The sequence below is a fragment of the Sorex fumeus genome, unplaced genomic scaffold (genome assembly GCF_029834395.1).
Source record: "Sorex fumeus unplaced genomic scaffold, SorFum_2.1 ptg000007l, whole genome shotgun sequence".
Taxonomy (NCBI): domain Eukaryota; kingdom Metazoa; phylum Chordata; class Mammalia; order Eulipotyphla; family Soricidae; genus Sorex; species Sorex fumeus.
This window is the reverse complement of record NW_026606064.1, coordinates 22,931,762-22,953,742: the sequence shown is the minus strand read 5'-3', so window position 1 is coordinate 22,953,742 and position 21,981 is coordinate 22,931,762. Positions and strand designations below refer to the sequence as shown.

Sequence of the window (21,981 nt, the reverse complement as noted above, 5' to 3'; positions counted from 1 at the left end):
CTTAGGATACACTCTAGCTTAAGGTACTTGCTACCCCCTGTTCAATACCCCTACCACATGGTAGGTGTGGCTAGAGTATATTCCACCAATGCTGGTTGCGGATCTGGAGATGCTCAACAGCACTGAGAGAGCCCAGGTAGTTACTAGCACACAGAGCCTGAGCAGCATTGCATCTTCGGGCCCTCGCATTGAACTGCCAGCCCAGTTGGTCAAGAATTATAATGGGGGCCTTGAGCATCCTGAGCACCACTGGGGAGGCACTCCAAAAAAAAATTAAAAATAAAGACATACATGTATCCACTAAATACACTTTTCTGTGAGGCATTGACCTAGACATGAATCCATTTATTTAACTTGTTTTTTTCCCCCTCCACACTGTATCTGATTTTGGAATTATTTATTAGCTTATAAAATATTTTTATCATTGCTTGCCTGTTTTTCTTCTTGAATTCTGGTAATTTCCTCATTAATCCTCTTATTTAATTCCAATTCCTTGAAAAAAAAAACCAGTTTTAAAGTTCTGCTACAAAATCTGACAAATTCCGTGCTCAATTTAGTATTCAATATATTGTGAGTATAATGATCTGTTATCACTACAAAGTACCATATTTATTTGCTATTACAGCAGTGATTTCAGTGAACTGAAGAAAGTATCAGATACCTAATACAAACTGGTACTAACAGTATATGTTAATGTTAAGAATTATAACATTTCTCTTCTTCAAAAGTCTTTCTGTAAATAATACTGTATCATAAAACTATCTGACACAGGATCCGGGGCCGTGGTACAGCGGGGAGGGCGTGTGCCTTGCACACGGCAGACCCAGGTTTGATCCCCGGCATCCCATATTCCCCCAGGCACTGCCAGGAATGATCCCTGAGTGCAGAGTCAGGAGCAACCCCTGAGCACTGCCAAGTGTGACTCATATGCCAAAATCAATTAATCAATCAATAAAATATTTTTTGAAAAGCCTGACACAATATTACAGTGAAAATAAAATGATCATAATCAAATGTTTATATCTTAAAATCTGCTGATAGGACTTTATGATGGTGACATTAGAATTACGGCAAAACCAATTTTTAATTATATTATTTTTACTTGGTACATAACCTTAATAAAGTAGTTTTCTATTATAACACAGAAATTACCATACATTTAATAAAAGTATTTATTTTGTATTGGAGCCAGAGAGAGGGAGTACCGGGGCTAAGAATCTGAATCCTGGTAAGTATCCTTGGCACCAATCTATTTCCCTGTGCACCACCAGGGGTCATTCCTGAGTACAAAGTCACGATCAGCACCCTGAGTGTGACAAGATGTGGCACCAAGAAGAAAAAACAAACAAAACACTTATTTGAGTACCATGTTGAGTCTTTCTTGAAGTTCTTGAAGCTTTTGTTCTTTAACTGTTAAGTTGATGTTTTCTTCTCCCATCCTATGTTGGCATGTGGCTTTGAATTTTATCAAGTCTGAGGTTACATTTTTTAGTTCCTAAACATAAGAAATGTCAAGCAAAAAAATCAGTTTACATTTTTTACAGAAGTAAGGTAATGTTCTGACAGTGTTTAAAGTCCATTTTTAAAAACTACCATTGTAATTTATCATATTTCACAAAGTGTCATCAAGATCTATTTTCCCTAGCTTCCCCAAGATAATTAGCTGATGTGGAGATGTTGCTTATGGCTATGAATTAGGCAAAGACAGAAACAAAATAGAGAGAATACATTATCTCAACTCCGAAAAATAGCACACTAATTAAACTAATTAACCACCAGTAGGATATTTTCATTTCAAGTTATTCAACAAAAATCTTCTGGGTTAAAAGGAGGTTATAAAATATTATTACTGAGTTCATTATCTTCTAAAAATTTATGTAAAAATTAATTCCATCATAAGATGATGAGTGGTATAAAAAGCATAAAGAAAGTTTGGTTAATATGGCATCAAGAAGGCATTACACAGCAATGCAGTATTTAACTGAGTTTTTAAGAATAAAACTACAAAGAGGACAAAAACAGAGTAGACATGACAGGCAAAAGATTCTATAAAATTACAGATTGTATGAAATTAAGGAAACATACTTCAATTTTCAAAAGATTAAGAACTGAATAAACCATAGCAAGTACTCCTTCTATGGTATTTTCCATAGAAATAGATCTAATATGATATGGTGTGTTATTAAGTTATGGGTGAAGGAAAGAAGTACAGCATGGTACTATAGGTTAGAACTTTGGCAATACAATTCAAATATTGAATGGAATTTGTAGGTAAAGTTTATGAGTTTTAATTTTTTCTAACAAAAATGACAATCACTAAAGAATTAGGAGCAGGAAAAAAGACATAACACGATTTGTATTTCATTAAAAATAAGTAAATAACACTGGCAGGCCTGTGAGCAGTACAGTAGGTCTTGCATGTGGCAAACTCAAGTTTGATTCCAGGTACCCTATACAGTTCCCTCACCCCCTGCCACTCCCTTTGAGGAGTGATTCCTGAGCAGGTCCAGGAATAAATCCTGAGCAGGTCCAGGAATAAACCCTGAGCACAGATGGGTGTGGCTCCAAAAACAAAAAACAACAATAAAAAAAAAAACACTGGCAGTGTCATAAAGCATATAATTAAGGGAGATACTAATGTTCCTTGTTGTAAAGTTTAATGCATACCTTCCACACACATTAAAATCCTGAATTACAACTTCTGAATTAATATATAAGGAGCCATAGCACAGCGGTAGGGCATTTGCCTTGCACGCAGCCAACATGGCCGACCCGAGTTCGATTCCTCCGCCCCTCTCGGAGAGCCCGGCAAGCTACCGAGAGTATCTCGCCCGCACGGCAGAGCCCGGCAAGCTCCCCGTGACGTATTCGATATGCCAAACACAGTAACAACAAAAGTCTCCAATGGAGATGTTACTGGGCCCGCTCGAGCAAATCGATGATCAACGGGAGGGCCTTTACTTTACTTACTTACTATAAATATTATTTGTATATTTATTACGCTCAAGGATTGAGTTTACAATATCTGAATGCTTTTAAAATTTTGGAGGAATTCTATACTACAGGAGCCAAATGCCCACTAGAAATGGCTATCACAAGGTTTATAAGTTTAAGATCAGGCTCAACTTAGAGTTATCAGTCTTAAACATTAGATCAGGAACTAGTAACACAATGAATATAACTACTGCAAAATCACTTGCTGAAATACACTGGAGGCATGCAAGTAAATTGATAGGTTACCATATTATAAAAGATGCTCCTGGTTTAGGTGTGAACAAACCAGTGCATTTTCTTACCAATAATGGTGGGCTGTGGGAGAAGTTTACCAGATAATGAATCTCTAGGAATTTTTCTTAATTTCTTTTTTAATTTTTTCTAATTTCTTGAAAAATTAGTTTCTTAAAAATTATCTAATTTTTTAAAAAATTTTTAATTTTTTAAAAAATATTTTCTTAATCCTAGAGGAAAGGGCAGTTCAGATAGAGAAGGGAGCACCAAATAAAGGATGTTTGGAGGATCCTCCCAGGAGGGGAGATGCATGTCGAAAGTAGACTATGGACTGAACATGTTTGCCACTCAATGCCTCTTTTGCAGACCACAACACCCAAAAGGAGAGAGAGAACACAGGAGATTGCCCTTCCACAGAGACAGGGGGGATGGGGGGATGGGGGTGGGAGGGATATTATCCATGGTGGTGGAAAATGGGCACTGGTGGAGGGATGGGTATCTGATCATTGTATAATTGAAACCAAAGCACAAAAAATTGTAAATCTACAACTTTAAAAAAAAATAATAAAATAAAATAAAGGGGAAAAAATTTTTCTACATTTTGATTAAAAAAATCTTAACTATTGTAATCAACAATGCTAAAAATAGATAATTCTAAGTTCAGAGCTAAGAATACGAAAGAAAATAGTAATTACAAAATACAGTATAAAATAATGCACTGTAGCACTGTCCTCCCATTGTTCATCGAGTTGCTTGAGCAGGCCAGTAACGTCTCCATTGTGAGAGTTGTTACTGTGTTTGGCATATTGAATATGTCACGGGTAGCTTGCCCGGCTTTGCTGTGTGGGCAAGGTACTCTCTCTCACATACTCTCAGTAGCCTGCATACTTTCGGTAGCTTGCCGGGCTCTCCGAGAAGGAGGAATCGAACCCGCTAGGCCAGGCCGGTTGGGCCCAAGGCAAAGACCCTACCGCTGTGCTATCGCTCCAGCCCAATAACATTTAAAAATAAATCTAATTCTTGGGGCCAGAGTGATAGTATAGCAGGTAAGACACTTGCTTTACACATGGCCAACCATGGTTTGGTCCTTGGCATCTCATATATTCTCCAAGCCCTACTAGAAGCAATCCCCTTAGCATAGAACCAAGAATAAGACCTGAGCACCACTGGGCGTACCCCACACACCGAAATATCTAGTTCTTTAGGCAACTAAATTCTTAAAAATGAAGGACATCAATTCAAATGAAAGTGCTTGTTAAAGGTCCTCAAACTTCTAAAAAATGTTAATTGCTTTTTCACCTTATTGAGGAATACAGACCATAGGGAGGTCAGGATCACCTCCACCACATAAGGGCAGAATCAAGGCTTTAATTCACCACCTTGCACTTGCTTTGGCAAGCCATTTTCGTGGACCTCGAACCTTCTTTTTTCCTTCTTTTTTTGGGTCACACCCAACAATGCACAGGGGTTACTCATAGCTTTGCATTCAGGAATTACTCCTGGCAGTGCTCAAGGGACCATATGGGATGCTGGGAATTGAACCTGGGTCGGCCGCATGCAAGACAAACACTCCACCAACTATCTGCTATCACTCCACCCCACCTCAAACCTTTTTATCTCGTGGGGATATGGTGCCACCAGCAGGTCAATCTGTACCTGTTAGGCAAGTGCATCAGCAGCCAGATGGTGCCTTCAGACTTCCAGATATCCCAAAATTGCTACTGTGCCTTTGGCCAGACCCCAAAAACGTGAGGCAAAGTTTACCAAGAAAGTAAATGGCCAAAAGTTAGGTATGTGGGAGACACACACACAAACCACCTCCGGCTCAGCTATATAATTGGAGGCATGTCCTCTCTGGTTCCTGATTGAACTGCTTAATGGCCATGATCCCAGAGACTCAGAAACAAAGCTTGAAACCCAACAGCTTTTGGCAGAAATGCGTCAAGTCCCTGCAGTAAGTTACAGGTGCTGGGCCACCCCAGGTGGGAATAGGTTTCGTGCCTGTTCCCCCTGGCGGCCCAGTGGCCGTCATCCTCCAGAGGTTTGGGCCTACAGTGGTGAGACACGCTTTGCCTCTCAGGATGGGTGTGGAACCTGCCCTTTCCTTCCCATCCCAACAAGACCTTGAGTTGCCGCCCACGAACGGCCTCACTGACTCCTGATCAAGCTGCTTAATGGCCATGATCCCAGAGATTCAGAAACAAATCTCGAAAGCCAGCGGCTTTTTGGCAGAAATGTATCCAGACGGCGCAGTAAGTTACTGTCCGCTGGGCCACCCCAAGGGGGAAAGGGTGCTGTCCCTCCACCTGCTCCCCCTTGGTGGCTCGGTGGCCACCATCCACCAGAGACCATTGGACAGTCAGGTTTGGGCCCGCAGTGACGAGACACGCGGGGCCTCATGGGATGGGGGTGGAGCCGGCCTTTTCCTCCTCACCCCAATGAGACCCCGAATCACTGCTCATGAACGGCCTCTCTGGCTCCTGTTCAAGTTGCTTAATGGCTTGAAACCGAGTAGGTTTTTGCAGAAATACCTCCAGATTTAATTGTTAAAATTTCGGAATTTCAAAATCACGCGGCCACTGCTGCAGCCACGCGACATCATATGTTATTCATAACCAGCAATAGAAAACAAATTGTCTACTGTTGCCTTTTCAGCAAATCTGAGTGTTGGGGTAAAATCCCAAACAATAATGGTGGGTCTGGTGTCAAAATATTGAATGTAATCAAAGTAGAGAGAGAGTGATGTGGAAATCATCTGCCCCACAGGTAGGGGGAGAGTGTGAGATGGGGGTATACTGGCGTTTTTGGTGGTGGAGAAGGGGTTCTGGTGAAGGTACGGGTGTTTCATTGTAAGACCGAGACTTAAACCCAAAAGCTTTGTAACTGCTCTCACGGTGATTCAATAAATAAAATTAGAAAAAATGAAAAAATAAGCCTTTTTTATCTCAACTTAGGTTTATTGGATATCTAGCTAATATAAATACTGTTACAAAGTCAAGCAGATACAGGATCTCTCCTATGTGGGAATTTAAAAAGTGGGCACTTTAGTGGAAACTGTCATGGTATTATAAAGATGCATGCATAAAACCCTATAATTACAGTACTATCATAGTGTCTAAAGAAAAACATTTAAAAAATCATCTGAAAAAAATTAAATCTTTTATGTTCAGTTGATTCTCTTCTTTTAAACAGCATCAGTGATGCTGGATTTAAAGCAATGTATGTTTTCCTTTAAACAAAAGTGTTTATAACTATTTATTTTCAAACTGCATTTTTGTGCATTTTTAAAGAGGCCATCATTTTTAAAGGAAAATTTGAAATTTTTGAAAGATAATTTATCTTGAGTTTTCCTAAAGCAAGATATATACCTACACTTACCTAAAGTAAATAAAGATTAAAACAACTTATAAAGTAAATTACTTTATAAGCTGACATACTTTACATTAGTAACCTATTCCAGGTTAAATTCTATGACACAATGTCCTACTGATTAAAAGTACATTAAATTGAATTATATAGTACAACTGACACATAAAATCACTTACAATTCTCTGAATTAATCAAGAAAACTGGTTTCTAAAAATTTTTTTAGTAAAAGTATAAGATGAAACATACATTTTTCTATACTTTTCAATAGCAGAAATATGCTAAATTTTATATGGAATATAAAATATAATTATTATAGTAGTTGTTATGAAACAACAGGGAAGTAGGAATAAGGGTATTTAGGGTGAAAATCCAGTAACTGCTTAACAAAAGTAAAAGCTAATAATTTCTTATTTCTTTCCTTTTAACTTAGGAATAATTAATCTTAAAAGCTTAATAAATTAAAATCAGACATCCATTAGATGATTATCCCTGAGAATATGCTCTTGATTTTATAACAGCTTTTATAGTTCTTAAATATTCTGAACTTTTAGTATATTTTCTGTTTTCTAACCATTTTATTCAAAGCTGTTAGTGCAGCAAATAAACAGCACAAGCTTTGATCTCATTAAATTACAACTTATAGTTCCTAGAGTCATAAATATTATGCCCTTTCCTTCTTTACTACTTCTTTTCTGGTATGAGGTAGTCTGTTAAATATCACTATCTCCTTGAGTGCTCTGACGTTTATTCAGACAAACAGCAGAGGTTATGAATGCTGCTCTAGATAGTATCAGGAATTTTTCATGATTGCCATAATGGTGAACCCAGCATAGTTTCATCAAACAGTTAAATTTGTGATTAACTTGCTCTACAAAATAAATAAAAATCTATCTTATCACAAACCAATAGTTTAACTATTCTGGACAAAGTCACAAAACAACATAAAAGAAAAATATTATCCTTGGAAAATTTATTCAAGTTTTAAATGATTTATGTGACCAAGATTATGATACTTTATTAGTTTTTGAAAAGAAAAATCAGGAGCCAGATAGATAGTACAGCATAGTAGGGCACTTGCATTGCATATTGTTGCCTCAGGTCTGATCCCAGACAGCGCATATAGTTGCCCAAGTCTGTCAGGAGTGATCCCTGAGTGCAAAAGCAGGAGTAATCACTGAGTAGTGCCAGGTGTGGCACAAAAACCAAGAAAAGAAAAAAAAATACCCTTTCCTTAAAGTTAAAATTCAATGGCTACATTAAAAGGATCTGTGGGTGTGCAAGAATTCTGACTAAGTTTAATCTCTGGACACAGGAATATTGCCCTTGTGACCCCAGCACCAGCAGACTAAAATAGTAATGTGTTGCTAGGAAACAGGCATTTACCAGATTTGTACTGCCAAGTTGAATATTGCCAGGAGTCCTAAGACTGCTGGGGAGTCCCTTCCCAAACTGCAAGAAAAGTGGGACTTGAGTAACACATTTCTAAATAACACATGGGTCAGGGCAAGGATGCACTTCAGTGACAGAGCCCTGGTATACAATAAAAAGCCCTAGGTTTCATTAGATCATGAATAAATTGACTGATGATGAACACATCAAGAAATCTCAGGAGAAATTTTAAAGAAGCAATGATGACCAGAATAAAAAAGACACTCCACAGACTGGGAGAGAACCCACCATTCATCTGATAAGGGGCACTGGTAGAACTTTGTAAGGAAAAAAAAATCCCAAAATGGGGGAAATACAGGAATAGAAACTTCCTCCAAAAAAGTCATGCATATGTCCAAGAGGTAGCACTGTAGCATTGTCCTCCTGTTGTTCATCAATTTGCTCAAGCGGATACAAGTAATGTCTCCATTGTGAGACTTTTTGTTACTGTTTTTGGCATATTGAATATGCCACAGGGAGCTTGCCAGGCTCTGTCGTGAGGGCGGGATACTCTCAGTAGCTTGCTGGGCTCTCTGAGAAGGACAAAGGAATCAAACTCAGGTGGGCGACATGCAAGGCAAATGCCCTACCCGCTGTGCTATGAGAAAATTCTCTACATCACTTCTCAACAGGGAAATACAAATCAAAACAACAAAAAGATATCATCTCACATCAATGATATTGGCATATATCATAAAGAACAAAAATAACAAATGTTGGCATGAATGTGCGGAAAAGGGACCCTCGTTAACTTCTGGTGGGAACAGTGATTGGTCGAGCTTTTTCTGAAAACAAAATGGACACTTCTCAAAAAACTAGGAACTGAGTTTCCATATGACCCAGCAGTTCCACTTCTTGGCCTCTACCCCAAAGACCCAAAAACTATTCCGAGAAGACACAAACACTCTTTCGTTCATTGCAGCACTAATAACAATAGCCAAAATCTGATAACAACCCAGGTATTGAAAAGCAGATAACTGGATAAAGAAACTGTAGTATATACACACAGTGGAATATTACTCAGCTATAAGAAAAATGAAATCATGCAATTTACTGCTACATGCATAGATCTGAATAGTATCATGCTGAGTGAATTTAGGAGAGGGACAGATACAGAATGATATCTCGCATATATGGGATAGAAAGAAACATAGTAAGGAAATAAGAAATGCCCAAAGGTAAGAGAAACTGAGAACTGGTCTTTAGTGGGACGCTTACTATGGCAGGAATAGAGTGGGGAAGGAATAAGCTCGAGGGCAGAGAAAGATGGACAGTGGTAAAGGGAAGGGGATACTGATGAAGGGTGTGGTGTTGGAATATTTTGCATGAAACCCCTACCATTAACAATACTGTAAATCATGGTGCCTAAATTTTTTTTTATTTGATAAGCCTTTAGTAGGTTGAAAGAAAAAGAGGGAAAACTAATAATAAATATCAGGAAAGAAAGAACTAAACTGAAGAAACCAGGGATATTAAGAAGACAATAAAGGAATGTTTATAGATAACTCTATGTTCACAACTTGGTAATAATAAATATATTGGACCAATTCCTTGAAACCTACAATCTTCCAAAACTCACACAGGAACAGATAATCCAACTAGGCCTATATCCACTACAATAAATAGAAGCAATAACTAACAACCTTATATCAGTACAATGTCTGGATATATTAAAATCTGATGACACTACCACACTGAAGTGGGGCGGAGGGTCTGATAAAGGGGTGATTATGAGGTCCAAGGACCTCTTCTCATGATTCTTGACCTATTGGGCCAGCAACTCAAGGCTAGGGCCTGAGAATGTGCTACTGTTTGGGCCCTTAGGGATTGGGCCCTGTGGATTTAGGGATTACCTGGACCACTTGATTGTGCTCATGGGACTCCAGGGAAGCATCCAGTGATGCTTGAGGGGGCTGTTGGTGCCAGGGATTGAAGTTGATATGGCCACACTCAAGGCATGTGACACACCCCCTGTACTATCTCCTACCCTTCTATCACATATTCCAGAAAGAATCTATGCCAATTATTTTAATATCTTTCAAAAGATAGAAACTGCAAACTAATTGTGTAAGGACTTATCTTAATAACATATAAGAGATATAAGAGATATTACAAGAGAAAGCTATAGATCAGTAGCTATCCTAAGCATAAATGTAAAATTCCTCAGCAAAATAATAGAAAATTGAATCTATCAATAAATAAAATTAATTATAGACTGTGATTAAGTGGTATTTATTCCAGGTATGGAAGGCTGGTTCAACATTCTAAAATCAATTAATGTAATCCATTACATCAACAGACAAGAGAAAATAATGTCATATTATTTTATTATAATTATCATGTCATAAATAATGACCATACCTATACATGTAAAAACACTTGATAAAATATAATACCTACTTATCATTAAAACACTCAAAAACTTAGATATGAAAGGGAATTTCCTCTACTAAGTAAACAAAATCTAATAAAACCTACATCACACTTTTAATGGTAGTGAGACTCATGAAACTTTCCCACTAAAATTAGGAATAAGCCAAGGATGAACCGCCTCTTCACTACTTTGTAGTACTATACTAGAAATCCTAGCTAATGCAAGACAAGAAAAGTAAACAAAAGACATTCTATACTATAAAGGTAAAATAACATTGGTTTTTCACAGATAACATGATTATGCATAAAATCTGAATAAAATTACTATGCATTTTAAAAAGAACCTTCTGAATAGGAATAGAAAGATAGTAAAGCAGGAAGGACATTTACCTTGCACAGGTTCAGTTCTAGATACCGTATATGGAGCCCTGCCAAAAGTGATTCCTGAGCATAGAGCCAGAATAAGACCTGAGCACAACTGGGTGTGTCCCAAAAACAAAACAGAAAGACTGAACTATAATTTGAAGCTTAAGATTTTCAGCACTGAAAGCCCCTCACCCGACTTCCTCAAAGAGAATGTCTGAAGATTATTAAAAGATTATTAACACACTATGAGCTTTACATCATACTCAGAAGCTGTATCAATCATACCTTCTTTAAACTGCATATTTCCGATTCTTGTTTTTTATTTAAACCTGAAAATTTTTTGTTTAACTGTATTGCTTCTTTTACTGCAGTATAAAAGACATTTAAGAGACTTGTTATATTCAGTATACATTTTAAGGGAAGCATCACTAACACATACTAAGAAAACAGCCTTAATGCAATATATACACATAGTACACATAATTAGACTGAGTCAAATGCATATAATTGTGTATATAATTATTATTGAATAAAGTATTCATTAATCTGTTACTAATATGAATATCTGTCTCTATACATTAAATAATCCCTTTAATGTTCTCCATTAAATATAGAAATTTAAATAAAATATCACATACCATTTTGTTCTAATTTTTCATGATTCTCCTTTACCAATCCAAATTGACTTGTTATTGTGGAATAGTATTTCTCAATTTCATTTAACTGTTTCTGGTGATCTTCTTTAGCCAAATTATATAACTGAATTTTATATTCCTATTTGAATAGTTATTTTAAATATTATATTATTTTATATATGTATAACTCACATAAAAATAGACACTTCCAAGATACTAGGCTTATTCAGTAGTCACTATTATCAGCAAGTAAACCATGGGCAGTAATGAATTGCATTGTTTTGTTCTAAAACACCACTTAAGGGGCCAGAGAGATAGTTCAGCAGATAAAGAGCTTTCTTCTCACATGCCCAGGCCGACTTCATTCCCCAGCACCACATATGGTTCCCCAAGCCCAGACAGGAGTGATTCCTGAACACAGTGGTACAAAAACCAAAAATAAATGAATAAAATACCACTTAATTTTCATCTAGAGATTATATTTGCTTTCAGAAATTATACAGAGATTTTAAAAACATTTTTCAAATATTTTTATTCAAATAAATTTTATGAGAATAGTGATCCCTGATGAGCGAGGAGTAAGCCCTGAGCATCACCAGGTGTGGCCCCCAAATAAAAAAATGGTCACAGTCCTCCTGTTGTTCACTGATTTGCTCGAGCGGGCCCAGTAACGTCTCCTTCGTGAAGCTTGTTGTTACTGTGTTTGGCATATTGAATACGTCTAAACAAAGATAATTGTGTTCATTTCCCTAGAAACATATTAGCACTACACCAAAAATTTTAAAATCTTACTGAATTTCATGAGAAAAATTCAATATATTTAAAGTGGGGTCACTGATATCAGGTCATTAACTTTTACAAAAGTTTCTTAGTACCATTTTTTAAAACACTTTAGGACACAACTTTATATTGATTCCCTAGTTTTGTCTTAACATGAGTGACCATCTTATTTCCTATCGTGCTAACAGCCAAATAAGATAAAAGAATAATGTACTGCTTTTTGTATTTTTTAAGAGGCTGTAATTCACAGTAACAAAAAGCTCAGAAGTAACCAAAATTATCATAAGTATACAGCATGTTTCCAAGTATCTCTTTGATGAAATTTTTAAGTGGGATAAAATAAAACACATTTTATGTTGCTTTTGATCTTTTAACTTGTAGCCTTATCTCCCAGGTCAAAGGGCACATTATTCAATTTCACTCTATTTTGTGTAAAACCACTGTAGCGTTGAAGATGACTTTCAGTACAAATGTCATGGTACTTAAAGCTAAACTGGAATCTAGTTTTTTAGCTTCTTAATTAAAATCACAGTTTAAAATAGTCTTACAATATTATCTTTATTCTTTCCAGCTGAACAGTGACAGAAGTTGCACATCTCTTATTCAATCAAGCTTAGCAATCTTTCTATTGCTCTTTATTTTCTAATTTTCTAATATGCCAAAACAATTTAAAGAGGCAAAATACTTACTTTATTTTTCTGTATTTAATGCTACATGAAGTGATCTTTCATTTCTCACTTCTCAAAAACATATATATGTAAATCTTTCCCCAAAATTCATATTCCTGTATTCCTGTCTGCTCCAAAGAAGGAAGACTAGAAGTGTACACATACCCAAGAAACACTCTTGAGATTTAAGTGGATATGAAGAATTTTGCTCAAAAATATAGAGAAAAAGTCCTTCTGAATCAAGTAAGAATAGAGAAAGAGAACAGTAAAGCAAATATTCCATTAAATGTTGTGCTTATAAAAATGAAAACAAATAAAATCAGCATGCTATACAAGAGATATATTCTAAACACTTGTTGAACAACAAAGGAGAAGTACCATATCCCAAGTGTAGTATACAAATGCTATTTCATATAATTTCAATTTTTCAGGTTATAATTAAAAACAGTAAAAACACCTAGGAAAGACATTAAGAGGATATAGTTCTGTTGTTCTTCTTTGTTGCTACTGCTTTATTTTAATGTAGAGAATTCTACCAAAATTAATATTATGTAACCAAGAAATAAATTTTTGAAGTATTTATTTTTGGACTCCGCGCCAGGTTGTGGGGCAGGTGAGAGCCCTTCCCACCCCAGGGACCCAGTCCTGGCAGCCGACCTCCACTACCCAACCACCGCCACGCTCCAGGCCACTTTCTGGGCAAATTATAAGACACTTCCTACCCATTTTCCACAATTACTACACCATATCTGATGGGGTTCAGACAGTAGGCAACAAATCATAGAAAAATATGAGAAAAATATATAAATATATGCCTCTCGGAGAGCATATATATAGAGAGAAAAATATATAAATATATGCCTCTCGGAGAGCCCAGCAAGCTACCAAGAGTATCCTGCCTACATGAGCAGAGCCTGGCAAGCTCCCCGTGGCGTATTCTATATGCCAAATACAGTAACGACAACAGGTCTTATTCCCCTGACCCTGAAAGAGCCTTCAATCATTGGGAAAAGATGAGTAAGAAGAGGTGCTAAAATCTCAGGGCTGGGAGGAACAGAGACGTTGCTAGTACCCACTCAAGTAATTCGACCATCAATGGGATGACAGTGACAGTGACAGTGATTTATTTTTCGTATGTAATTTAACCTATTAAATAGGATATCAGTATTTAATGTGAACACTTTATAAATATTACCTCTAACTTACAAAAATACTATGTATTTCTATTCTGTAATTTCTTACCATTTCATTCACTTTCTTCTCTAAAGAATAGTTAGAAACCTTGAAAAAAAAGAGAAAAATCTCACTAAAATGATTTAATAATGTTAGAAATTCCTCCTGATATAAAATATATGTGCTATTAAATGTGGCATTTATCTTTCATGCATTATTTTTACTATTTACTTATTTTCAAAAAGTATTTTTTCCGTTATTTTCTTCCATATAACAAAATAATAAATTCACTTATTTATTCAACATGTGTCTATGGGGTACCTACTATATTCCAGTTTCCCTAGGTAAGACCTTGGAACATAAGAGAGAATAGAGTCTATGCTACTAAGAAGCTATCTGTCTTGGGATCAGGGACATTGGTCAATCCCTGGCACCTCATGCCAACCCCCAAGACATCTGGTGTCGAGCCCACAATAATTTTTTAAATGTTCTATCTAATGCTTTGAGGGACAGTGGTAGACAAATTACAATAAAATATTGGTTAAAAAGTACAAAAGCTGAGGCCAGACCAGTAGTGCAGTGGGTAAGGGGTTTGCCTTTCATGCAGCCAGCAGGTTTGATCCCCAACACCGCACAGTGTCCCCTGAAACATCCAAGAATAATTCCTGAGCACAGAGCCAGGAGTAAGCCCTGAGCACTGTCAGCTGTGGTCCCCAAAACAAACAAACCAAAAAGTACAAAATTTAGGTGTCAGGGAGATCGTTCAAAGGTAATGGCACTTGCAAGGTTTGATCCTTGGTACCACAAGGATTGATGAGTGTATTCCCAGTTGAGGTGTTAGTGGCATCTCAAGTACCACTGTGGTGTGGTGGCCCTGTTGTTTCATGGCAGAGCCCAAGCAGCACCACATCCTTGAGCCTTCACTGACATGTTCAACATGTGTCTATGGGGTACCTACTATACACCATGGGGTATAGTAGGTACCCCATAGACACATGTTGAAGAGTCACTGGAAAAGGTTTCTGGATCCCTGAGTACTAATTAGAAAGCCAACCTCACCAAAAATTTCTGTGCAGAAATTTTAAAATGACATTTCAAGACAGGATGGTTCAAGACAGTGGCATAAAAATGTGAACTCATTTCTTTTCACAGACAAATTATCTACAACTATGTAAGGAATACTTTACAAAGAGGTCCTGAAACCTGGACAGAAATCCACAACAAAGGATTAACAGAACAGCATTGAAACAAGGAGAAAAGACAGATTTCCCAATAAAGATTACTCTGGATATGAAGATTGGTATCTGGATATTTCAGAGTTGTGAAACATTCTCCTGTTGTTTGGCATTGTGTTCACAATCTTTTAATCCTGCATGAGCTCCTAGTCCCACATTAAAAGCTGATATAAGGGCCAGAGGAAAAGTACAATAGGTAGTGGCAGATTTGGGTTCGATCCTCAGCATCCCATATAGTCCCTCAAGTCCACCAAGAATGATTCCTTAATGCAGAGTTGGAAGTAGTCTGTGAACATTGCTGGGTGTGGCCCAAACCCAAGCCAAAACAAACCCAAAAAAGCTGGCAGGCTTTTTAAAAACTACCCAGAATTTTAAGACTACAGGGAATTTATCTTCAAAGACTCACTCACCCTGGAACCTAGAATAGTAATAGTGGTTTGAAAAGTACCTGAATAATAGGTGCTTCTGCTGATTAAACTCAGCATCTTCCTGAGAGATAGAAAACTTTTGGTGTGACTCCCTGGTCAGAAATACTGACAGAAGCAATCTTGGTAACTTCACCCAACTTTGCTAATTCTGTATTGGCATGGGATGGTGATGTCTATCACTCACTTCAGAAAAAGCAAGTCAAGACTGGCACAGGTCCATAATACTGCCCATCCATAGCTGGAGCAATAGTACAGCAGGGGGAGATTGCATTGCATGTGGCCAACCCAGGTTTGAACCCTAGCACCACAGGAGTCTACCAAGAGTGATCCCTACTATGCACAGAGCCAGGGGTAAGCCCTGAGCACTTCTGGGTGTATCCCAAAACAAAACAGACCAGAGATAGTATAGTGTATATGAAGTGCCTGCCTTGCAAACAAATGACCCCAGTTTGATCCCTGGCATTCCGTATGGTCCCCCTAAGCATTCTAGGAGTGATTCCTGACTAAAGAATCAAGTTAAGCCCTGGAATTCCCAGGTATGGCATCTACCCTCACTCCCCCAAAAAGAACCAACAAACCATAATACTGTCCATCCATGGTTGTGTATCTTAAACTAAGCCAACTCTCACATACTGTGTGACAAGAACAGAGAAGGAGGGCAGGCACAGATCATGTATGAATAAATGCTTAGCTTAGGTCACCATAATGAATGGTGTTCTTGGACTCCACAAAACCAATTTTTATACTGATTTTCTATATATATATTTAGTGACCTGACAGCACATATTAAAACAAGCAATTTTTCTCCACTGCAGTGCAATATAACTTTTGCCATATATTTTTTAACTATACTCTGATCCAGTGGCCTGTCTATTCTGTGACAATATATACTATCGTAAATATCACTTTAGAATAAGTCAGTGTTTGGTAATAAACGCTTTCCAATTTTATTCGTCTTTTAAGACTTTCCTTGTAGGAGAATGGAACCATCTGAGATTGAAACAGGTCTTCAAACCAAAAACTTCACCAAAGAAACAAAACAACAAGAACAACAACAACAACAAAATATAATTAAACACAGAATTCTGTGAGCAGCCCAGCAGAGGACATGGCACAGAATGCCCAGCAACCCACTCCCAGAAGATTCTCCATAGAGAATGAGGAGCAACACAACAACTAAGGAGTTGGACCTCAGGAAAGAAGGAAAGGGAGGAGCAGAAATGCCACAAGTAGGGCCTAGTTTTGGAAAAAGGAAGCATGGAACTAAAAATATGCCTTTTTAAAAGGCCTAATATGAAGGCAAGACCTAGGCCAGCCCAGATGTTTGTTCAAAGCCTACAGTTACAGCAGGTATACATTTGTGAACCCTAGCACCCCCTCCCCCCCCCCCCCACACACACACAGGAAACCAACCAGCTGCCATTCCAAGTCAGGGATGAAAAGCAGTAGAACAAGAACCCAGGCAACAACAAAAGCAGTCCTTATGCCCCCAGTGCACCTGAAGGACTACAGAGGTGCACCAAGAGTCAATGAAGATCTTCTCCAGAGACTAAGGAGAATAGTTTCTATCATGTGTTTCAGCTCATACTTAAAAGACTAGGACGAAACAGCAAATGTGAGGCACCATAAACACAGAAAAGTGGCACTGGTCTATTCATCCATAGGGATACAGCTGACTCATTACACTTGGTGACTATAAATTCCCAGTAGCAGTTCAAAGCACTATAGTCTCCAGGTGGAACTAGTGAGTGTAAACCTAGACTGCCGATTCAGGACTACTCTAAACCAGCCCTCACAGCACACCAACTTACAACTGTAAGTAGAGGAAATTACCTACATTCACGGATGAAAACAAAAGCCTAGGAAGGCCTCCGAGCTCTTTAACCTCTTTGACTTCAAAGTGACAGTATAAGGATGTTCACTGAGTTAAGGAAAACAATAGAAGAGAGTTTCCACAAGGAAAGAAAAAGAATGAGAAAACTTCAATTAGAAGTCACTGAACTGAATAATATCATAGATGATGTAAAAAAAAAAAACCACAGGGCTGGAGTGATAGCATAGTGGGTAAGGTGTTTGCCTTGCACACAGCTGACCCGGGTTCAATTCCCAGCATCCTATATGGTCCCTGAGCACTGCCAGGAGTGACTCTTGAGTGCAAAGCCAGGAGTAACCCCTGAGAGCATTGCCAGGTGTGACCCAAAAAGCAAAAAAAGAGAATGGTTTCAAGATCAGAATAACAGAAGCCAATGAACAAATAAGTATAACAAATAAGTATACTTGAGAACAGGATACATAAAACCATCAATAAAAAACAGGAGATGGGAAAAAATATACATGAAAACATAGATAAAGAATAGGAGAATAGTAAAACTCGTCAGCTTAATCAACAGATGAATAAATAGCAGTACTCTTATATTTAAAAAAAAGAGTAAAATTGGTGGTGGGTGTCACAGGAGGGAAAAAAGTAAAGTATGTAAGAAGAAAAAAAGAATTAAACAAATAATAAAAAAATAATCTATGAGATAGCTTCAAGAAGACTAAAACACATTATGGGAGTACTAGAAGGAGAGGAAAGAGAAAAAGGAGTGACTTTTGATTGAAGAAATTATAATAGAGAACTTTCCAATTTGAGGATAAAGTCATATACCCAGATCCAAGAAGCTCAAGATGTTCCAAATAAATGAACAAACAGAAAAACACTAAAGACACACTGTAATTAAAATGGTAAAATCCAAAGACATAAAATTCTAAGAGCAGAAAGATCAAAGAAAAAATTTTATATAAGGAAATCCCACGAGACTCATACAGATCTATTCTTGCTTCACAGAGATGACAAAAATACCATGCTGAATGAAATAAATATCCAAGCAAGAATACTTTATTGAGCTAGTTTAAAACCTAAATTCAAGAAGTGACACAAAACTTTATAGACAAATAATAAAGAAATATATGGCTACTACACCAATTCTGCAAAAATCTCTAAATGGTCCTCTACAAAAGGCATAAAGAGTAAGCAAGATAGTAGAAATATAAAATGTGGGAAACGAGGAGAGTAATAATGGAATTGTCTAATGAACACTTGCTTTGTACTCAAGAGGGGATACAGACTCAGAACTTCAGAGGTAAATTTAAATATACTTAGAAGTCACAACCAAAAAGAGGCGAATGGAACTGAAGTCAGTGGGCTCCCATGGGTGGCTTAGTTGAGGTGGAGAGGAGAGAGACTGGTCAATTTCTGCCTCTACCACACCAGGACCAGCTGGGAAGGTTAGAACTGATAATGTCTGGAAAGTCAGTAAGGGGCCTTACCCAGGGTTCCCATTTTTTGTCCTGTCTCACAAAAAAATTATTTCAGGAGTAGATAAGTAGTGAAATAAAAATAGATTTTCTTTGGAGAGTTTTTGAGGAAGGGGAGGGAGGGAGAGCAAAGGGAGCGAGTGTAATGCATTCAAGGGAGAACCTGGGCTTCTTCAGAGGTGGAGAGAGCCCCAGTACACATCTCAAGAGAGGAGATGCGGGCAACAATTGTGCTTGGGCAATACATGTGTTCAGCCATGTAAGTACAAGCAGTACATGGACTTGGCAGCAGATATATGTCCTTCCTTTGTTCAAGGTACCTTTTATAGGGTTTTTCCAAGGTGCCCCACGTGGGTCTTTCTAGCTAGGTAAGAGTCCATTGCTAGGACGATTGTTGAAGGGGTGGTGGTGGATTTCCTTGGTCTGGATCTTCTCTGGCAAAAGTGAGAGTTGTTCAGGAGTCATAAATCTCTTTCAGGTCATTAATTTCAGTCTCTGTCTCTGTTGAAGTTTGTGTCTCTGTGGGTCCAACCTCCTCCTGGTCTGTAACTGGCTCTAGGAAGATCTTATCAGGCCTAGGCTTATTCTTACAGCTTTGCGACTACTACTTCCCAGAAATTACATTGCCATGGGCCCTTTCCTATCTATCTGCCCGCCTCAGAACCTGACCATTTTATATAAAGAAGCTATCAAAAGATGGGGGAACAAATTTTTAAAAAGCCAGGGGGCTGGAGATATAGTATAGCAGGTAGAGCACTTGCTTTGCATGCAGCCAACCAGGGTTAGCTCTGGAGTTAGCACACCTGCCAGGAATGTGATCCCTGAGAGCTGAGCCAGGAGTAAGTCCTGAGCACTGACAATTGTAATCCATGCCCCTTCTCAAATAAATATACGAGAAAGTTAAAGAAGTAAAGGCAAACTTCACAAACACCCAGAATCTATAGTTTTAAAAAGTTGACAAAAAATTCCTCTATCTCGATAATTTTGCTTAATGTCAATGGCCTAAACTTATTATTAAAGACATAGATAGGGACCGGATAGATCAGAAGACCGAACCCAACCTGCTTAGAAGAAACACATTCAAACTGTCATGATAAACACAGATGCAAATTTAAATAGCAAAAAAACAAGCATACAAGCAAATAGTAGCTCCAAAATGCTAAGACAGCTATTCTTATATCTGACAAAAAGAACATAAAGAGATTATATACTGATCAAGGGATTTAGACATCAAGAAGATATAATACTTACTAATATTTATGCGGATCTGGGTGGAGCATCCTCCACCCAGATCCTCCAAATTCCAGTAGGCGGGGGTCTGGCCAACTGGCCCCCTGGCGCCGTGTAATCCCTTCAGTGGCCAAGACTCTGAGACTATAAAAACCAGCTCCCAGAGGAGAAGAGCGCAGTCTCCTGCCCCCGCGCCTGGGTATTCCTCGCCGGGGCCCCTTGGAGGGGAGCGGGTTGAGCTTTCCTCCCCACCCTGGCCAGGGCCCCGGCAGCCGAAGACCTCCAGGACCAGCCACCACCATGCTGAGACCACTCTCTGCACACTGAGACTATAAAAACCAGCTCCCGGAACCGCGCGGCCGCAAATGCGGCCGCGCAACATCTTATTATGACATCTCATTCCTACTTTTACAAACTGGCAGGCTACCGAATGTAGCCTGCCCACACGGCAGAGTCTGGCAAACTCCCCGTGGCGCACCCAATATGCCAAATACCAGTAACAATGATGGGTCTCATTCTCCTAAAGAGCCTTGAATATAACCTCAGGGCCAGGATGAAGGAGACGTTACTGGGGCCTGCTCGAGGCAATCAACGAATAACAGGATGATCTGTGATCTGTGATCTGAAATGTTTATGCACCAAACAACAGATAATCAAAATATGTAAAGCACCTACTAACAGGCCTGAAGAAAGACAGCACCAGAAACATAATAAAAGTAGAAGATTTTAACATACTACTCTCACCACCGGATAGATCGAGCACACAAAACACCAATTAAAGAAGGAAGTGGAAGAACTGAATTTACCTCAATATAGTAAAAGTCATATATCACAAAGTTATAGTTAACATCATCATACTCCGTGGGAAATAAATGAGAGCCTTTCCTATAAGATCACGCTCAAGTTGAGGAAGCCAATTTTCATCATTATTTTTCAATATAGAATTGGGCTTACCATAACACTTAGGAAAGAAAGAAAATGCAGAGATTCAAATAGGTAAAGAAGAAATCAAACTAGTGCTATGTGCAGATGACATAGAAAACCCTAAAGACTCCGCAAAAAAGTCTTTAAGAAACAATAAACTTGTATAGCAAAATGACAGACTATACTACAAAATAACTGTAGCACTGCACTGTCTTCCCATTGTTCATCTATTTGCTTGAGTGGGCCCAGTAACATTGTGAGACTTGTTGTTACTCTGTTTGGCATATCGAACACCTGACGGGGAATTTGCCAGGCTTTGCTGTGCTAGGCTTTGCTGTGCAGGCGGAGTACCCTCAGTAGCTTGCTGGGCTCTCCCAGAGGAGTGGAGGAATCGAACTCAGGTCAGCCAGATTGGCCACTGTGCTATCACTCCAGCCCACTACAAAATCAGTATTCGAAATCCATTGCATTTTTATATGCAAACAATGAGGTAGAAGAAAAAGAAATTTTTGTTTTGATCCTGTTTCAGTTGTGTTTATTTTGAAATATATATTTTGAATTGAATCACCTGAAATACAGTTACAAAGTTGTTCACTATTGGATTTCAGTAATGCAATGTTTCAACACCTCTCCCTTCACCAGTGCACATTTCCTTGAATAATATTAAAATATACAAGTAGGTGAAAAGTTTGGACAAAGATGAAGCAGAAAGAAAGAAAAGCAAGTATAACCTGTTTACAATGTTGCTTTGTGTCTCTATGCAGAGAGGAAAGTCACTTCCTCCAGGTTTTTACTGAGAATTAGTATATTTTTTTTGAAAATAGATATGTCAAATTATTCAATTTTC

The 21,981-nt window shown here is 38.1% G+C and overlaps 1 protein-coding gene across 1 annotated transcript in view; it reads right to left on the bottom strand.

The window, feature by feature from the left end:
* Nucleotides 1-21,981, bottom strand: part of CCDC73 (coiled-coil domain containing 73) — a 101,180-nt gene that overhangs the window by 33,751 nt on the left and 45,448 nt on the right. Inside the window, 5 exon segments of the mRNA XM_056135482.1 lie at nt 433-492; nt 1,367-1,495; nt 11,050-11,129; nt 11,403-11,538; nt 14,090-14,128. Of these exon segments, the coding sequence (XP_055991457.1) occupies nt 433-492; nt 1,367-1,495; nt 11,050-11,129; nt 11,403-11,538; nt 14,090-14,128 (444 nt within the window).